The sequence below is a fragment of the Gymnoscopelus microlampas genome, assembly GCF_963454915.1.
Source record: "Gymnoscopelus microlampas genome assembly, chromosome: 7".
NCBI lineage: Eukaryota > Metazoa > Chordata > Actinopteri > Myctophiformes > Myctophidae > Gymnoscopelus > Gymnoscopelus microlampas.
Window position 1 is genome coordinate 22,037,495 of NC_139944.1, and position 26,637 is coordinate 22,064,131.

Here is a 26,637-nt window from a genome sequence, read left to right on the forward strand (position 1 = left end):
ATTACACCACTGGATAAGTCTGAGACTCCAAACATGTCAGACAACATGGGCAATGACTACATCAGGTAAATGAGTATAGCACAAATGGGTGGGCATGTATTCCCGACTTGCAGGCCGGCGCCCGAAGGTCTTGTAGTACTGAACAAGTTGTCACAAGACACTTTACATACAGTATAGCTACATACAGCTACAGTATATAACTACCCTACATAGGATCCCCTACAGTGGAAATCTAATTAAAGTGCCCCCAATTAAAAGACATGAAAGAGAAATAGAACAGAATATTATAGTCTCTTATTACCCATCTTATTAAATCATAATTATTGACATCCCTGTAAGGAAGTGTGTGTGTGTGTGTGTGTGTGTGTGTGTGTGTGTGTGTGTGTGTGTGTGTGTGTGTGTGCGCGTGTGCGTGCGTGCGCGTGCGACAGTACAGTATGTGTATGCATTGTATACTGTATGTGCTTGTGGGTATGAGTGTTCGTGCAAGTGCACGTGAATGTATGCATACATTTGAGTGTCTCTAGTTTATGTCACACTGATATATGGGTTCTTTTGTTGTCTCTGCGACAAAAGATAAGATTTTGCCATCAGCCCATGCATGTGAATGTGTGTGAATGGGCAAACGCACATTGGCGCTTTGCATAAAGGTGCTATAGAAATGCATACCAAATCTTACTAAGGAGCTTCAAACAACCGCTTGCTATGCGTTTCCCTGCTTAATGTACGCCCGCCCCAGCATGTTGATGTTGTAAATCTCAGTGGCTCCGTTAAAAGCAGGAACGGTACATTTTAATGTCTATCAGTAGGGTTGGTCTAGTGGCATGTCTGAGCTTTTGCATTTAAATTGATACTGATGTGTTGGTTTCGTCCTACGCAGATAATCGCAGTGACAGCATCTGTTAAATGATGCTATTAACATAATGGATGTGTGTGTTTTTTACAAAGCACCACAAGGCTTTCAGATATTTCTCTCCTTCCACCCCTAGCCTGTATTTAAATCATCCCTCAAGGTAAACTTGGGTGTCTCTGCACTTTCTTTCTTTCTTTCTTTCTTTCTTTATCTATTTATCTATTTATTTACCTTCCTTCCTTTCCTTTACCAGCCCAAGGAGATTACTGGGGCGATCGAGGAGGAGTTCACGGTGGCCCGTCTCTACATCAGCAAGATCAAGTCGGAGGTGAAGTCCATGGTGAAGCGCTGCCGCTACCTGGAGAACCTGCAGATGGAGTGTCACCGCAAGATGGAGGAGACCGGCAGGGAGCTCTCCTCATGTCAGCTCCTCATCTCCCAGGTGAGGGATGGATGGATGGACGGAAGGAAGGAACCTCCAGTAAAGATATACCAACCATAAGTAGTACAGGGATGTTGTGTGTGACATCAGAGCTCGATCAGCGAGAGAGAGAAAGACAAAGAGAGAGAGGAAGAGGGAGAAGAAGGGGAGGGAGTGAGAGAGGGAGAGCGGGAGAGAGACAAAAAGAGAGACAGAGGATCCCCTACAGAATGGAGTGGTGGAGGGAGAGCCTATTTCACCCAAACAATTACCTGGCCAATACTGGGTACCAAAACCTGAACACGCTGAGTTGTCAGCACAATAACGCAGAATAACAAAACATTTATACTTTTGGTACATGGCCGTAGCCTGCTATGAGATCAGTGGGGTCTGCACCACGATAATTATTATTCAAAAAATGAAAGTCGGAGCTATTTAACTGTAACACACTGTGTGTGTGTGTGTGTGTGTGTGTGTGTGTGTGTGTGTGTGTGTGTGTGTGTGTGTGTGTGTGTGTGTGTGTGTGTGTGTGTGTGTGTGTGTGTTCGTGTGTGCGTGTGTGTGTGTGTTCGTGTGTGCGTGTGTGGTGAACTCCTCCATTGACTGATGTGAATCTGACAGCTACCAAGCATTGAGCAGGCAGCCTATTGCGTGCGCTAAAGTGTCATCCATCAACTCTCACCACAGGAGCCAGTCTGACAAGCAAGTTTAAATAATCCATGACACCTACATCATGTCAGACCGCCGTAAGCATTTGACTCCCGCTCCGCAGATCAAAATAAAGGTGTTGTGACAAATAATATTTACACATTCTTTGATTAATAGCAGGTGTCCTAGAAGAAAATGTATAGTTTTAAGCCGGCAAGGGATACAGTATATCTGCAACAAAAATATGATTTGTTTTTCACAAAGTGGCAGAAAATAGCTACGCCAGTTGGAGCCAAAGGAGAAAGAAGAATCTTTCTATTAGCTTAAATCTCACAGCAGCCAGTGTAAGCCTGGTTGCAAATGATTGTTTTAACAATGCCTGGATTTTGAGAGACAAATACAGTAGTTGTTTCAGTTTTATTGAAACTGCTAATGGATGATCATCTGCATTTCCGCTAGATGATGCTTGCTTACAGTAGTTGTGATATCAGTGGCAAGTCGTTGGTATCTTCATTTTAGGATGGAACAAGTGAGAAAGGAGAATTCAGAGACATCCAATGTGGTGAAGTTATGTCTCATGCTCAGTTATACCTAGACTATGTGGATTATTTTCATCACATGGCAGCATTTGGTCTTGATTATCTGTTGTGTGTTATGTCCTTTTGCTGATCTGAAACTTTCCAGAACCCATGAAGTTATGTGATGGTGTTTTGTTTACGTTTACATTATAACCAAGAACCTTCCCTGGAAGGGGAGGTGCGTAATACAACTTAATAAGTACTGTATAAGTTCTGGGTTCTTACCTCCTGAGCTGGGCTCAAATTTGGTTCTTAGAACCATTATGTGAAACAAATCCAGAACCTGTGAAATACGTTTCATGGCACAGTTCACTTAGTTCTTATAGTCAAAAAGAGCCTATATACCCCACAATGACCACCATTCATCTCTCGGATAAGGGGGTGAGTAACAGGAGGAAGAAAGGAACTGTGGGGAACTATGGACTCTGAAGATATAAGAGAGAGAAATTATGTAATGATAAGATCACAGGATCCAGAGGGCAAAGTTCTTCTCTTGAAAATCGAAAAAAAAGAGTCTGTGCCCTGGATCAGGCTCCCACGGGAAATGCATTCCATAACCACTAAGGTGATGCTTCGAGCGTCTTAGCTCTTCCTTAGTTGCAAGACGCTCGAAACGTCACCTTGATGGTAATCTGAGTTCCCAGAAGTTCTCGCCAGCTCTCCTTGATGGTAATTGAATGAATTCCCTATGGTAGCATGATCCAGTGTGCAGATTCTATTTTTAACATGTTGTTCTTTCCAGCACCTGGGTCTCTTTTGTTTGACCGCACTGTGTATTGTAAACCATTTGCAAATTATTCTCATACAGTATCACATAATACAGAAAGGAGGAGAAAGGAAAGCGAGGATAGGATGGGATTGGTGTCTAGGATAGAGGGATGCAGAGGTGAGGTGCATGTACAGTAGAGACACGCAGACATTTTAAAAGTTGAATGAAAGATCAATTTCCATATGGACAGGCATCGTTAATATTGAATGTACTTGCATATTCCACGGTACGGCAAGCCCAAAGTCAATTTTATCCTTTATAAATCCATAGGCCCTCTGCGAGTGTAAAGCGTTCCCTCTGGCTCCCTTTGCTCATCAGTATACTGCACCTTACACACATCTTAGAGGCTGTGTTCTGACTTTCAGCACGAGGCAAAGATTCGCTCTCTGACGGAGTACATGCAGAGCGTGGAGCTGAAGAAGAGACAACTGGAGGACAGTTACGACTCTCTGAGCGAGGAGCTGGCCAAACTCCAAGTTCAAGGTAGGACAGAGCCAATCACAGAATGGAATAATGGATATGGAGGCAGGCTGGAAAACAAATATCTACCCAAGACAGCAACATCAATCACATCATAGTACTGAACACACAGAACATTAGATTTTCATTTTGGCCTAAAGGTCTTTTCATCAGCTTGTGCCTGCTGTGAGCATTTATGTTATGTTTTTTTGTAATACTTTGCTCCAACTCAATTTCCCCTTTTGTAAAATTCTTGATGCTTAAGTTAAACTTCAACTACAATAGAAGAAATTAGGAACAATAAAGGACCTTACTAATATCAATACAGAGTACAGGTCATTGTCTATACACAGCTTTAGCCCTGTATTGGACGTAAATATTGACAGTTTTTCTGTTAATGGCTTTATTTTATTTTTAGCGGTGCCAACCGCTCTACACTTGACTTTGTCCGTATGTACGTTTTAGCCTGGGATGCGCACGGCACACACGCAACACATACACACACACACACGCACGCACACACACACACACACACACACACGGACTTGGACATTGCCTATGCCATCTCTCCTCTCTTTGGCCACACGTGCCACTGCTTATCAAAGAGGGGTCCAGGGACCCCCAGCGTCTGTTATGTCCGTCCGTCCGTTTAGGGCACGGGATTTCAAACAGCTATAACTCCAGTTTGCAGCATGCCGCCAAGTCCACATTTGGTATGTGCACTTAGACCACCAATAGGAACGAGCATGAATTGCTGAAGTTATCAAAGCGGGGTCCAGGGACCCCCCGCGTCTGTTATGTCCGTCCGTCCGTTTAGGGCACGGGATTTGAAACAGCTATAACTCCAGTTTGCAGCATGCCACCAAGTCCACATTTGGTATGTGCACTTAGACCACCAATAGGGACGAGCATGAATTGCTGAAGTTATCAAAGCGGGGTCCAGGGACCCCCCGCGTCTGTTATGTCCGTCCGTCCGTTTAGGGCACGGGATTTGAAACAGCTATAACTCCAGTTTGCAGCATGCCACCAAGTCCACATTTGGTATGTGCACTTAGACCACCAATAGGGACAAGCATGAATTGCTGAAGTTATCAAAGCGGGGTCCAGGGACCCCCCGCGTCTGTTATGTCCGTCCGTCCGTTTAGGGCACGGGATTTGAAACAGCTATAACTCCAGTTTGCAGCATGCCACCAAGTCCACATTTGGTATGTGCACTTAGACCACCAATAGGGACGAGCATGAATTGCTGAAGTTATCAAAGCGGGGTCCAGGGACCCCCAGTGTCTGTTATGTCCGTCCGCCCGTTTAGGGCACGGGATTTTAAACAGCTATAACTCCAGTTTGCAATATGCCATCAAGTCCAAATTTGGTATGTGGACTTAGACCACCAATAGGGACGAGCATGAATTGCTGCAGCCCCGCCCCCTCTGTCTTCCCATTGGCTGGCCTTTAAACAGCCATAACTCAAGTTCGCAGCATGCTACGGAGTACAAATTTTGTACATGCACTAAAACCACCAATAGGGACGAACTGTAATTACCTAAGCCCCGCCCCCTCTGTCTGCCCATTGGCTGGGCTTTAAACAGCCATCATTCCAGTTTGCAGCATGCTACCAAGTACAAATTTGGTAAGTGCACTCAGACCACCAATAGGGACGAACTGAAATGAGTTAAGCCCCGCCCCAAAGGCACCGCTTCCTTCACACAGGGTGTGATTTTTTATTTTAAGTTACCAAAACAATAATTTAATTTAATAAGACATCAAGGTCAATCAAGTTTAAGGTTAATTAATGAATTAAGGTTTTATAATTAAGGTCAATAAGTCATAGACATTTGCAAGTTTTCAAATCAATCCATGCATCCACTAGGCAGTGACTGGTGCCTTCGTCCCACCTTGAAGGATGTGCATGCTGACATGCATTTAAGGATTTTAGGCCATTGACTTAAAGACCGTTCACATTTATCAAACCTGTCTTGAGTGCCTGGTCCTGGATTATTCATGCCATTTTTTCTTTTTGGCCATAACTCATCCTCCCTCCTCGAATAGTATTCCCTTCTATGAGAACAATTGGTTTGAGGGACACCATTGGTGCTCCAGCAACTTCTCTATAGGTTGAGTTGCAAGTAAATACGTGAAGGACATTCTCTCTCCCACAACAGTCAAAGTCATCTACAGTTTAAATGTGGCCAAATACATTCTCACCCACAACACAGTCAGAGTCATCTACATTTTAAATGTGGCCAAATATACTGTAGCCTCAGGGTACAACCTCAGTCATGTTGACCTTTGTCACTTAACCACATGAACCATAATAGCGTTGAACCGATAATTCAGAAATAAAATAAGCGAACATTCGTTGAAATGAGCAGATCTACAAGTTCAATGTCGTCGTAACGCGGCTCGTTGTGAGCTTGTAGACCAGCTATTTTCGGTGAAGAAATTTGGCGTAGAGGGAAAGAAATAGCAGACCTCTGGGGGACCCCGGTCAATAAAGTATATAGGATGTAAAACAACTATCCTATGAGCAGTGTTGGGGGTAACGCTGTTACTGTAAACAGAATACTTTTTGGGGTAGGGAGTATGGAGTAACCTAACACGTACATTTTGCATTTAGACTACTCGGTTACTTAGTTACCTTTTCCAAAATAATGGTGTTACTTTGTTACATTTAAGACCTATATTTCCCTGTAATTTCCATGTTGCTACAAAGAAAAGGAAAATCCATCCGAACATTTGCGCTGTTTCCTGAAATGAACAAGCTCGTCTCTGTCAACGGAGACTTGTGCGGATGTTACACGAAAATCGCTGACCGATGCTTTGCAGTCTGTGGTGATTGCTTAATCATTCTATTCTGACATGACTGGCTGTATTACTGGTCTTTTATTACATTAATTTGTCACACCTGTGCGACATGGCAGAGATTGAGAGAAGACAGAGAGGTTGCCCTTTAGTACAGTAGTGGAAGTATTCACATTATTTGGGAATTTATTGGTTGAAAGGAGGAGAATTTCAATCCAAAATATAGCTGCAAGCAGCGATAATACGGGGCCAGTGAGAGAGAGACAGACAGACATGGAAACTGGAGAGAGAGAGAGAGAGAGAGAGAGAGAGAGAGAGATGGAAACTGGAGAGAGAGAGAGAGAGAGAGAGAGAGAGAGCCATGGAAACGGAATAGATTGAAGAGAGACATGGAAACGGAATAGATTGATGAGAGAGAGAGAGATGGAAACAGAATGGATAGATTGGACATCTCAACCTATTGCCATTAACAGGAATCGAACTCTCAACCTTCGGACTAGGATAAGGATAATTCCTTTTAACAGGTCGTTCATGAAAGTCCTTGTGGTCTTGTTTCCAATGAGAACCTGTGAGCAATTAGGGGTTAAGAGTCTTGCTCAGGGACAAATTTCATTTCATCGACGCATATGCTGGGATGGCCTGGAATCGAACCTGGGGCAACCAGGGCCTCTGGTTCCCTAGGCGTGCTCACTAACCACCCAGCTATGGCCGCCCCATGATAGGCTAATAGGCTGCAACACTACCTATAGTGCTATAGCTTTGTCCAGGCTGATGTTGTCTGTTGAAGATCATAAACTCTTGCCTTCTGTCATGAACCAAGCCAACACTAAGATCACTCGTTCACAAACCATTTACCAATAGAGAAATTCTATGTCTCCTCGCTACCGAAAACAGTGAAAGCAGCCGATCTACAAGCTCAGAAACACGTTGCTATCTGAAAAGTTTTGAGATTGTAGATCGGCTATTTTCAGAATGAAGTATGTCATACATTGAGAAATCGTACTCTCAAATAAGCATTTCAGGTTATCTTTACCATTTGCACATGTATTCATTGATACAGTCATGTTGTTTGCAATTCGACTTAAATTAAGTCTGCATCAAGTGAGGCTTGAACTGGCGACCTTGAGATTGTGAGGCACTCATTTAAGGGAGACGCCATTGGACCAACAGACAAGGAACTATGAAAAAGGAGATTACACAGATGATACAGTTTCACGCAAATAGCTGAAAAATCCTGGGTTTAAGTGTTTTTCAAACTGCTCAAAATTGCGGACAATCTACGGGCGGAGCTTACTGGTCAAAGCGATAGATGTGTTCCTCATGAGTCAAGGCACATGTGTAAGCAAGTTTCACGACTTTCGGCCAAACGAGGCATGACTTATGCCTGTTTAAAGTCTGCCTTTTCAAAAAATTGCTATAGCGCCCCCTTTTGGCCAATTGGAGTAAGATTGGTTTCAGTGATATTTGGAATGACCCTGTACATTTCTGCAAAGTTTCAAAGAAATGTGAGTCTGCATGTATGTTTTAGGCACAGATGAATAATTTTCATAAAACTGTAATAGTTAAAATCTATCTCCTCCTGGGATTTTTGAGCAATCTGCACGAAATGTTTAACACTTGAACTTTGGACCTCTGCCTACAAAAATTTCCAACGGATTTTCCATAAGTGAAAAAATGCAGAAGTTATGAGCCAATGGCTGTTTTTCATATAATTCAAAATGGTGGGCGATCTAAAGGTCAGAGGTCAAAAGTCAGACCACGAAAGTTGTCGGGCATGAAGAGACGCATGTGTGTATCGAAGTTTCATGGTTGTAGGTCAAACAGGGCATGAGTTGTACCTGTTCAAAGTTGGCACTTTCAATTGAGTGCTATAGCGCCACCCTTTGACGAATGAGTGTGAGAATTATTTCTTGGTAGTTTTTCATGAGCATCTACCATATGGCCGAGTTTCGTAAAAAGCGTATGCACGGTTAAGCCAGAACTGGCAAAAACAAGTATTTTTCAAACTGCTCAAAATTGCGGAAAATCTAAGGGCGGAGCTTAATGGTCAAATCGATACGTGTGTTCCTCATGATTCAAGGCACATGTGTAAGCAAGTTTCACGACTTTCGGCCAAACGAGGCATGACTTATGCCTGTTTAAAGTCTGCCTTTTCAAAAAATTGCTATAGCGCCCCCTTTTGGCCAATTGGAGTAAGATTGGTTTCAGTGATATTTGGAATGACCCTGTACATTTCTGCAAAGTTTCAAAGAAATGTGAGTCTGCATGTATGTTTTAGGCACAGATGAATAATGTTCATAAAACTGTAATAGTTAAAATCTATCTCCTCCTGGGATTTTTGAGCAATCTGCACGAAACGTTTCACACTTGAACTTTGGACCTCTGCCTACAAAAATTTCCAACGGATTTTCCATAAGTGAAAAAATGCAGAAGTTAGGAGCCAATGACTGTTTTTCATATAATTCAAAATGGTGGGAGATCTAAAGGTCAGAGGTCAAAAGTCAGAGGGTGAAAGTTGTTCAGCATGAGGAGACGCATATGTGTATCCAAGTTTCATGGCTCTAGGTCAAACAGGGCATGAGTTGTACCTGTTCAAAGTTGGCATTTTCAATTGAGTGCTATAGCGCCAGCTTTTGACGAAAGATTGTGAGAATTATTTTTTGATCGTTTTTCATGACCATCTACCATATGGCCGAGTTTCGTAAAAAGCGACTGCACGGTTCAGCCAGAACTGCGAAAAGTGGCAGAAGAAGAAGAGACAGAATACTGCCAATAACAATACGGTTCCAGAGCAGAGCTCTGGCCCCGTAATTAACCTTGGTGAAGCCCAGCACAGCTCCACAACACTGGTGGTCACTCCAGTAGGCTGCACTCTTGATTTTATGTTTACCAAACGTCCTCGCAGGGGGCTTTTAATTGTCGGTAACGCAAAAATAATTTAACATTTAATTTAATTACTTTTCTCAGAAGGTAATCCTGTAACATAATGGAATACTTTTTAATGGCAGTAATCCTGTAAGTGACGTTAACCATTGTGTATGAGTAATCATGCATGTAGCTTCCAAAACTCCAATTTAGGACACTTAGATTAATGGCTGATTTTTAAATTGCTGCAAACCATGAATGAGTGAGTTAGTGGATGAGCGACAGGAATTAATGTACTGTAGGTCACCACCAAAATGAGTATATCAGACCAAACTAACTGCAAATCATTCTCACTGCAGATGTGCATTTAAGTACATAAAATAAATGGTACGCAAGGGTGGATAAATCAATATTGGCCCAACTCCAGGATCAAAGGAGTGCAATCCTTAAAGGAGTAGTTCACCCAAAAATGACTTATTTTCTATCAATTACACAACCCATGAAGCCTTGTATTCATGGAGTTTTTTTTCGCATTCCTGAGCCAATAATTTGATGACCGACTCAAAGAGTAGGAGACTCTTTGCATCTATTGACCGATAGAAAATAACTAATGTTTTGGGTGAACTACTCCTTTACACCAGCTCAGTGGCCTTGTGGTTTGAGTGTCCGCCCTGACACTGGAAGGCCGGGGTTTGATTCCTGGCCGGGTCATACCAGAGACTCTAATAATGGGACCCAATGCCTCCCTGCTTGGCACTGAGCATCAAGGTTTGGCCTGGGGTAAGTCCCTGCGACATACTAGTGTCATGTCCAGGGGGTGTACTTGTACATCAAGCTGCCTCACGCTAAGGAAACAGGAGATAGGCTCCTGCCCTAAGGGCCTCAGAGCTCTGCAAGGCTTACTTACTCCTTTAAGTCACTATCGGTAGATAAAGACAAGATACTCTAGTCTAGGACATATTGATGGCACAATGTAGATAGATCATTCTAATTGTATTAGCCAAAAACACAAATAGTAGATTGTGTCACTCAGTGAGAACTGATAGGCACTCTGTGACAGGAATTTACACCGCCGGATAGATATGATTAAACTTAAGGCACAAATTAGGTCACCTTGACTGCGCTGTTCAGAGGCAGTCAGTTTTTTTTAGAAACTGTACTGTTGCTGATGGTAAGTCACTGTCATCACTTAATCACCACTGTGACTGCCTGTGAGCTTTTCTGTCTGAAGCCCGGTTTATATTTCGGTATCGCATGTACCAAAGTAGCCGATCTACAAGCTCAAAACGCATCGCAGATGCAACGCATTGTGAGCTTGCAGATCGGCTACTTTAGGCGGGCAACACCGTCATACGACGGAGCATAAATCAAGCATGACTGCGTCTCTCTTGCTCTTTCCCTGTGTCTACACTTCAGACACAGGAAAAGGTCAAGCTTAGGGAATTCATGTAATCATTGGAAATGATTGTGTGTGTGCGTGTGTGTGCTTTTCAGAGACCATGTCAGAGGTAGTCAGGAGGGACAAACAGGCAGCTGTCCAGGAATCTGGTGATGTAAAGGTAACTATGGTTACGGCGTGAATAATTTGGTGTAATGAGTGACCTTATGCCGCAGTGCCACAGCCCATAATATCTGCTGCTGTTGTGGAAGAGTGCATGTGCCTGGTCCCATGTGTGCTGCTGTACATGTGTTTTTGCATGTACACGTCTGCATTGGTGCATGTAACACCATGCGATTGTCCCTTCTCTCTCACAGATGCATTTCATCACTGTCGGGGCGGAAACCTTGTATGTCCGAAAGTTCCGAAACTGTTACTTTTCAGGAAATGGGAAAAAGAACCTGTGTTCCAATGGATCCAGTGTAGTTATTATTTAGTCACAAGCTCTTGTTAATACTTTGCATTGTTTCAATAATTATAAAACCCACAGACTTAACCGCTTTCAATTTCACTTTCAAAATGTTTCCAAAATAGCGAAAATAGCAGATCTACAAGCTCACAACATGTCGCAATGTGACACGTTGCATGGTAGACCAGTTATTTTTCACTACTTTTGCGTGACACTCTTGTACGACGAACGAAGTAGGATATCAATTTGCGAAAAATCATGCAAAGTTGAAATGAGGTTTCTGCCTGACAGCAGCGAATTGCATTCTTGCGTGTCCCTCTGATGGGCCTCAGTGTAACTCCCCTCTCTCATTAACCACGTGTGTCTCACTGATGGCATTATTTGTGTGTGTGTGTGTGTGTGTGTGTGTGTGTGTGTGTGTGTGTGTGTGTGCGCGCGCGCACGGCCCGTGTTTGTGCATTTGGGCTCACTCTCACGCCCACCTGTCTGCTGATGTGTCTGAATTCTCTCCTGTGTCATCACTTATGCATCTCACCTTGCTTTTATTATAGCCTTGCTCTTATTATACTGTTCTACAAGCAAGGAGGGGATACATTACATCGATCATAGACAAGGATACATATGAAGGACAATACCTGGGGTTCAAAGTACAGATTATAAATGATGATAAATGAAAACGATATTTCACATGTTAGAAAATGATATCAATAAATATATAGTTATCACCCGAGCATTAGGCCATCTTATCCAAACGATTGCATATCATCACGCACCAGTAGGCGAAGACCGATGCAGTCAACTCAAGGGTGGATAATACAAGGGCAGCAACGAATGCCGGGTGTTTACCTTCTCGCATACCCATGACCGTAATTGCATAAAGGCAATGAGAAAATTGCATTTGATAAACACATTACATTAATAGATTAACATTACTGTCAATCAGAAGCTCCCCTGCAAATGATTCAGTATTCCCGCTGCGTCAAGGGTGATCGTACACTGAGAATTGCCGATCCACAAGCTCACAATACATTGCAGTGCAACGCATTTTGGTGCACGACTGCAACCGAGTATACATCCGACATTACTGTAGTTCAGCACGTGGTGGAAAATTTGCTGTGCTGATTGGTTAGCTGACATAAAACCCATACTGTAGGAAAATATACCGTTTTCGCTTGCACTGATTGGTCAGTGGCTGTATGACCCTATAGGGAAGATACAGCAGCTGACCAATCAGCGGTCCTTTTATTAATCCCCTCACCCAGGGTGAATACGAGCTTGGTATGTGAAATAAATATATACTGTAAATACAAACCATTACAAACCATTGAAAAGCAGAGGGGTACTATGTAAACCATTCAATTCATACAGTATAATCATACAGTATAGCCTACAGTAGTACATCACTGTTTCCCAACCTGGGATCTGTGGGGACGCCAAATATTGTCTTGTCTGTTTGGAGGTAGTACAACATTTCAAACATGTTGCACAAAATCCTAACTTGCATTTTTGGGTCATATTTAAAAATAGTCAAAAACATTGCAGATCTACAAACTCACAGCGTGTGAGCTGCTATTTTCGGCATTCGTCACACGTGACCTATATGGAACATAAGTGCTTAACATGTCTGAACATGTCTTAACATTAAGCAACATTAAGCACACACACTGTGTGTGAGTCTGGGGAAACACTGGCCTTCGTGTAGTTCAGGATATTATGCACAATGTGTGCCAGCCCTCTCCTGTGTTGTCTCATTATCATGTCGTTTGCATGTCTTTTTTGTCCCCTCCTGTTGTTCTCCATAAACTTCAGAGGGCTCTGGAGCAGCAGATGGAGTCCCACCGCGAGACGCACAGCAAACAGCTTGGCCGCCTGCGAGACGAGATCAATGAGAAGCAGAAACTCATCGACGACCTCACTGAGTCAGTGCTTCATTATCATTCCACACTCATACTGTGTTCAGTCCGGGAGGCAACTTCTCAAGTTCTTAACTTTTACCCAGGAGTCAGATCTAGTGGGGCATGGTGTTACAGAACCAATGCAATGATTTAAACTCACGCAGTTTCATATCGATTTCTAACACAATGAGCATCATGTTATTCGCTTCTGGGCGATTAAATGGTTCTAATTGTTGTGCTTGTAGGAGTGAGTGAGAGTGTAACTGTGCAGCCCACTGCATTCCGATATTCCTATCCTTCAGTGCTGCTCTGCAACAATAGAGGCACAGAGATATTTGGCTGGTTTGGCAGGTAGCTGCCTGGCTCGCTATTGCCTGACCGCCTGTGGACAGCTGATTAACTATGCGTACTGTCAGCCATTCAGAGCATTCATCAGAACCTGCGGGAAACGTCTGTCCGTGGAGAGCAGGCTTTTCCCCAAGGAGCCGTCACTGCACTTCAGTATCCCTCAACAGACAAGGAAACACACGCTGACAGGCACACACACACGCACACACACACACACACACACACACACACACACACACACACACACACACACACACACACACACACACACACACACACACACACACACACACACACACACACACACACACACACACACACACACACACACACACACAGGCATGCACCCAGACACTGACAGATGAGCTTAGAATGATATACTATGTGCTGTTCTCCAGCTCAAACACATGCAGAATGACATGCTGCCATATAGCACACAGGAGTTGTGGAGGTTGTTAAATATTGATAGTGTTCCATTACTTCATCTAATGGGGGCAATCCTGCCTTAATGATGCTTAAAGTCAACATGCAAGGCAAAGCAAATGTATTTCTATAGCATATTTCAACAAGAAGGCTATTCAAAGTGCTTTATACAAACCATTAACACATCGGGTGCCAGCGTTTTTTCATAACAACTTACCGTGGGTGCCAGCATTCTCCCCGTTGACTGCGCTTTGCTGTTTAAACCTTCCGCGTGCGTTACAAGCAAATCCACGCAAAAAAAAGCAGCGATTCATGTTGTCCCATGAGCCTGGCTACAGGCTGGAACCATAACATTACCCTGGCGAGTTACAACGGGGGGGGAATCGCGCATGACCGTTTTTCCCCACAGGAAACAGATTTGGAGATATAGCCGTTTCAAAGTAGGAAATAGACAGGAACCGGATGGGGGGAAAAAAAGTTTTTCCGGTGAGCGATCTGGCACTTCCTTCGCAGGATTACAATGGGTGCTCCTAGAGCTGCTCTAGCCCCGCCCGCGCGGAGAAAAACGAAAAAAACAAAAAGACTGAAATCCCGGTTCAGACCGTGTTCGGCACCGAAGCTTCGGAACCGCCACTAAGTAAACACACGGTTCAGACCGTGTTTGGCACCCGATGTGTTAAGAGGATTAAGACAAAAGAGGCACATTATAAAAAGATTGAAACACATTTGAATACAATTTAAAAAAACATTACGAGCATTTCGTAAGAGTGCAAAAGAAACACATGATAAAAGGACATTTGATATAATTAAACATTGTTATTAAAGAGTAGAGAATGGAAAATAAGTCTAAGTTAAAATAAAATGGAAAAACAATAAAATCTAATTACAGTGCAAAGTGCAAACAATGTGATACAGATGTGACAGGAGACATCAATCTCCCTTAATATAGGCAGGAATGGCTGTAATTGACTGTACACAAAGAGCATGCTACAATAAACACCAAACCATAAAAACGCCGCTGATAATAAATCCAGACAGATTGTTACGACTATTCATGCCGCTCATGGAGAAATCTGATACATACAGTACTGTACATACATACATACATGCATACATACATACATACATACATACATACATACATACATACATACATACATACATACATACATACATACATACATACATACATACATATGAAATATTTATTTATATCCACATAATAAGAAGTACAGGATGTACAAAGGACATAAACAGTCAGATGAAGGGAAAACAGCCAGTTACAAAGTGCATGTAAAGCAGAGCATTGTTACATACAAAACAAAAGATGGCATACATGTCGAACACAGCGGACAACAATCATGGGTAATGGAACATACATACATACATACATACATACATACATACATACATACATACATACATACATACATACATACATACATACATACATACATACATACATACATACATACATACATACATACATACATACATACATACATACATACATAAACACAAGCACATTTCACTCAGTCATGTGTGTGTGAGTGAGTTAGTGTTGGTCATTGTGTTGTTTATTTGATGCATTATGTTGTAGTTGCATTCATTATGTCTGAAGTCAATAAACACCTGGAAGTTTATGGAGCTCCATCCACACCTATAAAAATAAAATAGAGGCATTTATTTGCACGCACGCACGCACAGACAGACAGACAGACAGACAGACAGACAGACAGACAGACAGACAGACAGACAGACAGACAGACAGACAGACAGACAGACAGACAGAAACCTTTATTTTCTATTAAAAAGATCTATTGATTTTTTATTAAGTGGTGTGGTTTACTCAGTGGTGTTAATTCAACTCAGGTCCATTTGGTTCCATTTGTACACTTTCTGAGTTAAGGGTTGGAAAGGTTTAGCATGAATGAGTGATTGTCTACCAGCGACCATTGAGTACACTATAATAATAAAAATCATTAAAAGATATAGTGGTCATATATCAATCAGCACAGCTGCTGTTTGACAGGGATTTAAAGATGTCAACTTTAAGTCACAGGAGGAGTGCAAGCTGAGGTTAATTGCTGGTCTGTTTTGTTGGTCTGTGTTTTCTTCTGTCAAATACTTTGTTGTTGTTGTCAAGTATTTACTCGTTCCTGGAGGCGATGGTGCAAAATACCTGCTTGACATTTTGTTCTTTTGAAGTGCTGTGTAATAGGGAAGGTGGAATGGAACTACTGCACTTATTTGGGTCTTGTATAACAATGCGTAGTTAAATGAAACAGCAGTGATTGTTGGTTGTTAAGTGTAGTTATTGTTTCAGCAGCAACTTTAGTAGTACCAAAAGTGCTCTCTGTTGCTGTAATGTACCCCTTGAGACCCCACCAAAAGATTCATGATTCAAGGAAACATTAATTTCTTAAGGATGATTGTGAGACTGCCCAAAGGTTAAAATCTAATCGTAATCTTTTTGTTTTGTTTTTGGCTGCGGTCTATTAAAATTCCAATACAACTCTCTGATATCCGCCCATGCCAAATACTGCAGATGAGTAGATGAATTATAGATGTGTCCTGCTTTCATATATTCACGATCAATGAAATAAAACTTTTAAGTGGATGTAAATACTGCATGAATAGAGCAAATTAATTGGCCACATTAGCAGGCTTGGCAACATAATGGAAACCTAAAGTGATGCGTTTGGTGGGACGTGTAGATTCACAATGCAACAACAACTTTAGTTTGCAAACATTACTGTAGCTTGCCAACATTAGCTTAACAGATTATTCTTCTATATCTATTTTTTTACTGAAATGAGCCAGAACACTTCTCCACTCCTGACTTTTAACTACAGCACCTATTTAGGAAAAGATGAGATAAGATAAAGATAAAACTTTATTGATCCCCATGTGGAAATGCGGTGCCTTGCGGCAACAGCAGTAAGCTGATCGATTGACTCTTTGTTTTCTGTTGAATTGCAAGTGATATGACCCATGGTTAAGTGCCTAAATGAGTGGATTGATGTTGCTCATCTTTTACAGCCGTAACCAGAGGCAGCACTTGGAGCTGGAACAACTTCACGATGACTTTGAGACTCTCCAAGGCCAGGACCTCCACAAGAGCTTGCAGCTGGAGGAGCTGAGGTGAGACTCCCACTATATGCTTTTTACCAAATCACTGTCACTGTGGTTCTCAAAGTGGGGTCTGGGGACGCCCAGGGGTCCTTGTGGGGGATCCAGGGGGTCCCCTCGCCAGCAGACTTATAAAATATAGCATCAAAATCAGTTTAACCACTTAAACGCTATATACATCAGCTATGCCGATCTACAAGCTCACAACGGTGTTGCGGCACTGAGCTTGTAAGTCTGCTATTTTCAAAATATCTTGAAACTCAAATCTTATATGTGGGTCCCTGGCATAAAATATTTTCTGATGCGGGCCGAATACTAATTAATTTGGGGGTCCTTGACACAATAAAGTTTGAGAACCACTGGCTTAGAGCACCTGGAGGCTCCACATTTCTCTTCTCTCCCTCTCTGTCTCGCTGTCTATCTCTCTCTGGTCATTAAGGACTGTTGGTATAGCCTACTATATGTTTAGCATTCAGTCAGTGTGTGATTTTGTGCATTGACCTTTGCAGTGTGTTGCATCACTGTGGCAGATGACTAATGACCACTTATTGGTCAGCCTGGCTGCTCGACAGAGGAAATACCAGGGAATGATTACATTTTTTCAAATTGCCAGAATGTTTTATCTTTTTTTTCTCTATTCTCTCTCTCTCTGTTTTCTCAATTCCCTATCACGTTGTCTGTCTGTCTGCCTGTCTGTCTGTCTGTTTGTCATAGATTTCTCAATGAGCGGCATGAACAGTCGAAACAGGATCTCAAAGGGCTGGAGGAGACTGTCGTAAGTCATTATTTACCACAACAATTCAATTAGGACTCCTTCGCTAACATGCCAGCGATCCAATACACACCCTCTCACTCTGACCCTTTCTGTTCTCTTCAATCTATATCTTCCTTTCTTCCTTTCTTCCTTTCATCCTTTCTTCCTTTCTTCCTTTCTTCCTTTCGTCCCCTTAGGCTCGTGAGCTCCAGACCCTCCACAACCTTCGCAAGCTTTTTGTTCAAGACCTCACGTCTCGAGTCAAAAGAGTAAGAATTCTTCACCTGCTTTCAAACAAATCAGACATTGTTTCACACAGCCGAAGCTGCGGACACTATCCTCTTACCTGTCTTCTTTGTTCCACAGAGTTCAGAAATGGAGGCTGATGATACTGGGGGGTATACCATCCAGAAACAAAAGATTTCCTTTCTTGAGAACAACCTGGACCAACTTACAAAAGTTCACAAACAGGTACCACTGAAATATGTGATTTGTTGTCCCTTTACACCAAATGAAAGACATTTTACACGGTGACTCTGAAACAGGTAGCTGCCTATAAGAGGGTCTGTCTGTGTGTGTGTGTGTGTGTGTGTGTGTGGGTGTGGGTGTGGGTGTGGGTGGGTGTGTGTGTGTGTGTGTGTGTGTGTGTGTGTGTGTGTGTGTCTGTCCTGTCCAGAGCTACTGTAATCTCGCAAACTGTGCACACTGTCACTAGGCTAACGTAGAATCCCACACATTTTTGTTCACATATTTTTTATATCACTTATAATGGAATTGGTGCTCGGATTTTCTAAGTTTGGGCACGGATGACACCATTGGCTAGACTCTTTCAGAGCCAAGCCGACTAGAGAATGGCGGTCGAATGACACACAAAGCCATGCCGTTATTAGACACACTCTTGTTTTTGTGTAACCAAAGGTCGAGATAATAAATAATTACTCATGTATTCCCTTTTCAGTAATTTTTGTCTTAAACCCCATTTAGACCTGTTACACCTATACGTTGTTATACCTTTCCTTGTGTCATTTTAGTCGTTATATAGCAACATTATATATTTTTTATGTTTTGAGTAAAGATTTGTTTTTCAGAAAACTTAGGTCAGGATTTTGAAGGTGTTTTTAGAATCGGCCTCAGGTCTAAATGGGTTCATATCAAATCTGCGATCAATGTGAAATCAATGGGTGGGTGCGTGCGTAAACATGTGCGTGCGTGCGTGCGTGCGTGCAACTACACACCAAAATCCAGAGTGTGAATTGGACTGCAGAGTAGACTGTACTGAGGCACAGCAGTAAGTAAGGCAGATATATCGGAGCAAAACATAAAAGTGTGATGACAGTGAGTCAAATTAATATAGAGCACAGTGTGTGCCGTTTGTCACTGCTTTCCTCTGAGCAATAGTGCTTTTCCACCATCAATCATCCCTCTGTCACAGCCACTGATAAACGTTCCAGCCCTTGAAAACAAAGCTGCAGGAGGTGCAATCCACCTCAGTATCAAGCAATGGTGGAAGAAGTACTCTGATTTTGTTTTACTTAAGTAAAAGTACCAATACCACAATGTAGAAATAATCTGTGAAAGTATAAGTCCTGTATTAAAAAGTTTACCTGAGTAAAAGTACAAAAGTATTGGCATCAAAATATACTGTATCAAAAGTCAAATACTGGTCTGGTATCCTAAGTGCGCTCCCTCTTTAGTTGCTGGAATGTGACGTGACATTCTCGGCAGCCCGGCTTGCAATTGGCCACTGCATTCTGGACAAAGGCGGGCCACATTGATGCTTATATGAAATAAGCGCTCTTGTTGCATTTTAATGCGTGGTTTTTGAGGGGCCTCAATTGGAATGAAAAACTGTTTATTTATATTTAAAAAATAATAATTTGAGGAAATCTCATGAGTGTAAATGAATAGTAAAACTATGCTTATCATATTGTATTTGCACTGTTATTGATATTTTGTACCTTTTATTCTTGTTTTTAATTTACCACAAAAATGATGAAAACAATTAAAAACCTGACAAATTATTTTAGCTATTACTATTATAATATTATATTGCAAGGATTAGTACATGATGAGGGATATACACCTCGTAGGCCTTGCACTCGCTGTCCCTCCAATTTTCTAGCATAATCCTGAAGCATCCAGGAGGGAAACGAGAGTTCAGTTTTAAGTCACACTGCAGACGATTCAAAGTGTCTGCTGCACTAAAACACTAAAAGCAATCTGGCCTAAATCAGTCCTGGGCCTGGCATGAGGCACCCAGACAACCAGTCAGCCACTGGAGACAGTTAAAAATGGACCAGAGTTCCAATTCAACAAAGAAGTAATATACAATGGTAAAGTTTCGACTAGGGCTTTAATATAGATATCAGTGATTATTTATTGCATCTCTCAGACAGAGAGGACCAACCCACCTTATCATAAAGGATACAGTGATGAGTATTATTGCTATCACTGGTAATAAACCTCAGGGCATATGCTTGCACATGCATCTCTCAGAAAAAAATGTAACGTAAAAATGGGCACTTCCATTAGAGGCCCCTTAAAATACAATTGCTCTTTTCTGCAATGGCTCTTTCTTATTCTCTTTCTTAAATAAATACAAAAATACACCCCAACTCATCTCCTGCTCTCGCATAGAGACAGTCGCCATCTTCTTCGCATCCCCCCACACACAGCGGGTAATTTAAGTTGGCCGTGTTAAAAGCTCTGCAGACTGGCACACAGTACATATTCAGCCTGGCAGGCAGATTGGTGAGTGGAGGGAGCTGCAGTGCAGTGGTCTGTCAGGCAGAAAACCAATCCTAAAGTGTTGTGCTGGATGAGGCCATCTTTCCACCACCTGCTGATACAGTGGGGAGAAAGGGCGTGTTCATAAATCAGCTGGCTCTCAGTGGAAGGATAAGGCTCTCTCATAGACAGCAGTGCACAGTTCTAGATGAGTCCTTTTGTCTTCTTCTGTGTAGAGATATTATATACAGCTGTGGATGTAGGCTCTCTACTGTATCTATAAATCTGTCTGTACACAGTGTGTCTGTATGTCTTATTTATAGGTATATACTATATATAAATATATATTTTATATATGCTATATATATATAGGTATGGGAAGTGATAAAAGGACAGAGAGGGTGATTGCTGTTATCAGCCATTGAGCCGATTGGCAGCTGACCAATCAGTGCAAGCTAAAGTGCCACCACTGACTGACTGAGCCGTCACAATGAGCGACGTCTTTTTACTTTATATATTTATTAGTTTTTTTTCTCTATCTGCACACATACACACGCGCGCGCACGCACGTGCGTGCTCGCACACACACACACACACACACACACACACACACACACACACACACACACACACACACACACACGCACACACATGAATTGTGTCATGGTATGAACTAATCTCTGTGGTTCCTTATTTAGGTCTCTTCTTGCTACTGGGGACTTGACCTAATTGGTTGTTTTTTTCTGCAATAAAGGACTGACAAGCAAACATTCAACATGACCTATATGCCTGTAGTGTTTCTTGGAAATAGCATAATCAGCCTTTATGCCACTGTTAGGTAGCTTTGCCTAATGGCGAAAGCCCAAGGCAGATATGCTTCCCCAGCAGGAACTTGATTAGATTTCAACCTTTAATATTAAAAGCAAAAGAAAGTTCATGATGGATCTAAACATGTTCTGTGCGCATACTGTAGTATATTTTGTAGAATTACAGTGAACGTGGTGCAGTCTCAGTGCAGTGGGGGCAACAGTAGTTTAATCTAGGGGTTTAAGAAGTTGTCTGGTGTGTAGTTAATATAAAGTTAAGCAGACCGTATCAATGTTGATTGGAGAGATATTGGAGGGAGAGATATTGTTGTCCATATAGCACTGTGGGGCGAGATCGGTTGTACATTAAGCTGAGCATGTGTCATTGTCCATATCACAATTAGAGAGAGATTGCCCAAAGGGAAATGTTATTTAGCTAGCATGTTATTTAGACAGATGCTAAGTTGGATGTTCTTGTCACTGTTTATTTGCACTTACCTGATATTTGTCCTCTGGTATCCTAGTCCTAGTTTCTATGATGCATTACACATTGTTCTTCTTTGCATTCTACTTATGTGACGATTCTTGCCATTTACTCCGATTTCACTCACTTGTAATTTGCTCTGGATGAGTGTTTGCAGTGGTGTAAAGTAACAAAGTACATGTACTCAAGTACTGTACTTAATACAATTTTGAAGTACTTTTACTTTACTGGAGTATTTGCAATTTTTTCTTTACTTTATAATTCTACTCGCAATGGGACGAGTTGTGAGCTTGTAGATCTGCTATTTTCAAAATATTTTTATACATTTTTGACATTTTTAACTTGTGAAACGGGACATTCAGCATAATGAGTACTTTTACTTTTAGCACTTTAAGTATATTTTGATGCCAATATTTTTGTACTTTTACTCAAGTAAATTTTGATTACCGGACTTTAACTTGTAAGTGTTTCTACATTGCAGTATTGATACTTTTTTACTAAAATCAGAATGCTGAGTGTCTGCTAAATTAAATAGTAAATTGTAAGCGGCCCACTGCCCCCCTGACAGTGGACTGTTGTTTTTAAGGTATAGTTCAGCTGTGAAACATCCATCCCTGGGGAAGAAACCGTTCCTCAGTCTGGAGGCTCTCATAGCGCCTGCCAGATGGTGGGAGGGTAAACAAAATGGCCCTGGGGAGTGAGGTCTTTGGTGATACTGGTACATGTAGCTGAACAAAGGCGTCAGGTGTTGTATACATCCTTCTTGTCTTGACAACCCGCGGCAGAGCTTTCTGTTCAGCGATGGAGCAGCAGGCATGTCACACTGTAATGCAGCACGTCATGGTGCATCAGCAGTCATGTGATTAGACTCAGGGCGGGGGGGGGGGGTACCAGGAGTGAGTCAGACAGGGTTAGAAGAATGGTCAAAGGGGAAAGTGTGGGGGGGTCAGGGTTCCAGCGGAAAAGTGTGAGAGGCGTTGAGTTGAAAGGGCTAGGCAAAGGCTTTATCCATGGGAAAGGTCCAGGTTACTTGAGCAGGCAATTAGTCTGAACAGGCTGAGGTGCAAGGGGGACAAGACTAGAGCAGAGGTAATTCCAGGGAACATGCAGGTCATAACAAGAACAATCAGGCAGACTAATCTGGGTAAATCCTCAGGTTTTGGCTTACGAAACAGGCAGAAAACTGGTCTCATTAGTAGGCAGTGGAATGGCATTTGACAGGCAATAAATACTAATGAGACTCTGCAAATGGGGATAGTTGTGTGGACATGGGCGTGACTCTCTAACCAGTTGTCCATCACTCAGTGTCCGCAGTGGGTTTTCCCTGTCCCTAAAATGTGTCTTGGCACTGTAATCTCCTCCTACTCTTCACTTACCATACATTCAGTCATTGTCACTACTGTAAATAATTCACTTTTAAGAGACTTATGTGGTCCTGTAAGAAAGGATATGTATAAAATATTAAAAGGGGAACATTGAGTGGCTACGGGCAAACACTTACTGTGGAGATCAAAGGGGTTTCCCTTGCAACATCCAAAGGAAAGACATGCATCCTTAAATGAAACTCTAAGGGCAACCTTACCTTAACTTATGTAGTTTTATGCAAACTTATTGGGAACGATGGTGGTGAACGCAGTGTTATAGTCAGTGAATAGCATTCTGATGTTTTGTTTTTTACAAACACATGTTGACACAGACCTTTGTAACCTGGTACCTTTTCTCGAAAATGTTGGATCAAGGCAAAATTATACTTTTTACAACCGGTTGTGTACTGTAGTTACCTTGCTGTCATGTGCTGTAACTCCAAATATTATAAGACTATTTAAGGTATCTTAAATAGTTACGGCCCTAGATAAAAAATACATAATTCAAAATCTCCCCATTGACATTGCACAGTGTCTCAAAGTCACTCTTTTAGCACACAAATGCAAACAAAGCAGATTCTGACAATGTATAACATTACAAAACCAGATACTGTTTTTTTTTTTTTTTACTTAAAAAAATATATATTTTTGTTTTTATTTATCAAAAATATTTTTTGGATACATAAAAAGGAAGAAGATTGTGATCCGGTGGATCCACGGATACTAGATCCGTGGATCCGGATTTCAGATCGTAAAAATCAAAAGGAAAGTGATTATATCTCGCCAATATTTGGAGTTACATCATTGCAAGATAACTACACAATCCAAACCTCTACCAAAGTGTAATACGTAATATTGCTTTAATGTGGAATCTGTCACAGCCTGTAGGAAACTTCTCCAGTCACTCAATATATGCGTGTCTGTCCATGTCTATATTTGTGTGTCGGTGACAGCTGGTACGTGACAATGCAGATCTTCGCTGTGAGCTTCCGAAGCTGGAGAAGCGCCTTCGGTCTACGGCTGAGCGAGTCAAGGCCCTGGAGGGCGCACTGAAAGAGGCCAAGGAGGGGGCCATGAAGGACCGCCGTCGCTACCAGCAGGAGGTGGAGCGCATCAAGGATGTAATGAGGGCCCGTAACCCCCTGCGCAGGCCCCACGCCGCGCTGATCGGTAACGCACACGCATCTCACCACCGCCTCATGTCCAGTCCTTGCACACACACACACCCCTGCACCTTTTGTACAAGAAACGCATGCAGCATTAGAAGTACTGTTAGGCTTCAAGTACCTGGAAACGAGAACATCTGTGCTTCGTCGTGTAGACTTATAAACAGCACGGATAAAGATCACATCAGCTCTATGCACTGACTGTAGTAAGGACCGCTTCACGTTAAGGGTTACCCTAACCCTAACCATGAAAGTATTATTATTTTTTATATTACTGTTTTCAATTATTTATTAAATGTTCCTCTCCTTCCAATTGGCCCCCTCCCTTGGGGCTGCAGCCCACATTTAAAAACCACTTACAGTGTATAGACACTGATCTTCACATTTGATATGCCCAGAATTGGAACGCTAGGGGTCAAGACTTAAAGTGGCTGCATTGTTTCATTTAACACATTCCATGCCAGAGTTTAATATCATAATGTACTCACCAGTGCCAGCGATTTATTGTTGTTTTGTTTTTTTGTTTTTTTTCACCTCGCCACAGACCTCGCTAAATACCTTATGATCGCGCGTTAAACTGTTTGTAGACACACAGGGTAGCTGTGTGAGTGGCCCAGAGAAGACATTTTCAATCGGCGACATTCCATTTTGCAGTCGTCGTAGTTTCTATTAAACAGCGTTCACCTCGGAGAAAAACAACACGAGATAATGGCGGATTAGCGGAAGCTTTAGAGCGGCGGCGGATGGGAACGAAAATCTTCGATTGACATTAATTTCCGTTTCCGGTGTGCTACAATGAAATGTGTCACTGCGAGAGAGGCCTACAATGAAATGTGTCACTGCGAGAGAGGCCTACAATGAAATGTGTCACTGCGAGAGAGGCTGTACAATGAAATGTGTCACTGCGAAAAAAAAAAAAAAAAAGACCACTTTACGTAGATCTACGCGACTGGCATGCTGCGCAATTATTTAGGTTTGCGTAGAACTACGCGATTGGCACGCAATGTGTTAATGTGCACATACGTCAACACACATACGACAAGACACAATGCACACATTCGCGCATTTCATTAAACGAGCATCATTAGAGACCAAAACCAGCAAAACTCATGTAATGGTTTCCATGGCTTCCATGTGTGAGGCAGTGTAATCAGCAGATCATCATCAGGCAGAAACCTCTTATCTCCATACTAGAGTGTCGCACAAAAGTGCTATTTTTTTATTTGAATTCTAGAAACCGTTTTGGACATATGAGGTTTCCACCTGACAGCAACGAGATGTAATTAAATCAGTAATGCATTAAATGGTCTCTGAGTGTGAAGCAGTGTAATCAGTAGATGTAATGAAACTCTTCTAATCTTTTTATCTAATCTCGCTAATCTGGCATATTTGATGGAGCAGTGATCCGTCTCATCTCATCTGTTGTTATGAGAATGAGAATGTCATATTATTGTAACATTCCAGGTTAAAAGCTTTCAGCAAATTCTCAGAAGTGAGTTCCACAATCAAATGATGCAATCTACTATATTAACTATGAATCATGCAATAATATTGATGTTTTCCAGAGGACTTGCATAAAGGCTGCATTATGATGTCATAGAGCACTTTCATTTGCTTAATAATGTTTGATGCAAGCTTATATACTAAGAAAAAAAGAGGAACAACTGAATGGAAGAGAAAAGGATTGAACGGAGATTTGATTAATCTCACTCTCAGTCACTCAGTCACTCAGTCACTCAGTCATTCACTCACTCAGTCATTCACTCACTCAACTCACTCAGCGAATTCTGTTCTGTCGCTTACAGCCAAGCCCGTGCGTCCCGGCCACTACCCACCCTGCTCTCCCACCAACCCCTTCTTCATTCGCGGCTACAGCGATCACTCCTTTGCCTTCAGCAACGCTCCGTTCAATGGCAGCAGCAGCAGTAGCAACCGCAATATCCAGCCATCTGCCGCCGAAGCAGCCCCAGAACCGGACAGAGAGCCAGAGAGCACAGAGTCGGCTCCAGAAAGTGAACCCAGCTCCCCACAGTCCGTCTCCGGCCAGAACAGCCCCGTCAAGCATGTCCGCTCACAGAGCAACGACACCCGCGACAGCGATGCTCAGAACAACATGTGAGCAGATCTGTCCTCTGTAGCAGTTTATGGGTGAAGGCACCACATAGCATCAGGAAGTAATGTAGCTTTTGAAACAATGCTCTTGGTTTGTTTTGAGAAAACGGTCACTACTGTAATGTATATAGTCTAGCTAAATGAAATACTGGCTACAGTATATCACTCTTCACATGCATTATGAATT

At 42.2% G+C, this 26,637-nt stretch overlaps 1 protein-coding gene across 1 annotated transcript in view; it reads left to right on the forward strand.

Annotated features, from left to right (window-relative positions):
* kif5ab (kinesin family member 5A, b) overlaps nucleotides 1–26,637 on the forward strand; it is a gene marked incomplete at both ends in the record, with an annotated part of 129,593 nt that overhangs the window by 95,097 nt on the left and 7,859 nt on the right. The window contains 10 exons of the mRNA XM_084061759.1: nucleotides 1,107–1,295; nucleotides 3,635–3,752; nucleotides 10,887–10,951; nucleotides 13,049–13,158; nucleotides 16,948–17,049; nucleotides 17,752–17,812; nucleotides 17,989–18,060; nucleotides 18,158–18,262; nucleotides 24,126–24,342; nucleotides 26,144–26,453. Coding sequence (XP_083917885.1) covers nucleotides 1,107–1,295; nucleotides 3,635–3,752; nucleotides 10,887–10,951; nucleotides 13,049–13,158; nucleotides 16,948–17,049; nucleotides 17,752–17,812; nucleotides 17,989–18,060; nucleotides 18,158–18,262; nucleotides 24,126–24,342; nucleotides 26,144–26,453 — 1,349 coding nt within the window. The remainder of the gene's footprint in view (nucleotides 1–1,106; nucleotides 1,296–3,634; nucleotides 3,753–10,886; nucleotides 10,952–13,048; nucleotides 13,159–16,947; nucleotides 17,050–17,751; nucleotides 17,813–17,988; nucleotides 18,061–18,157; nucleotides 18,263–24,125; nucleotides 24,343–26,143; nucleotides 26,454–26,637) is intronic.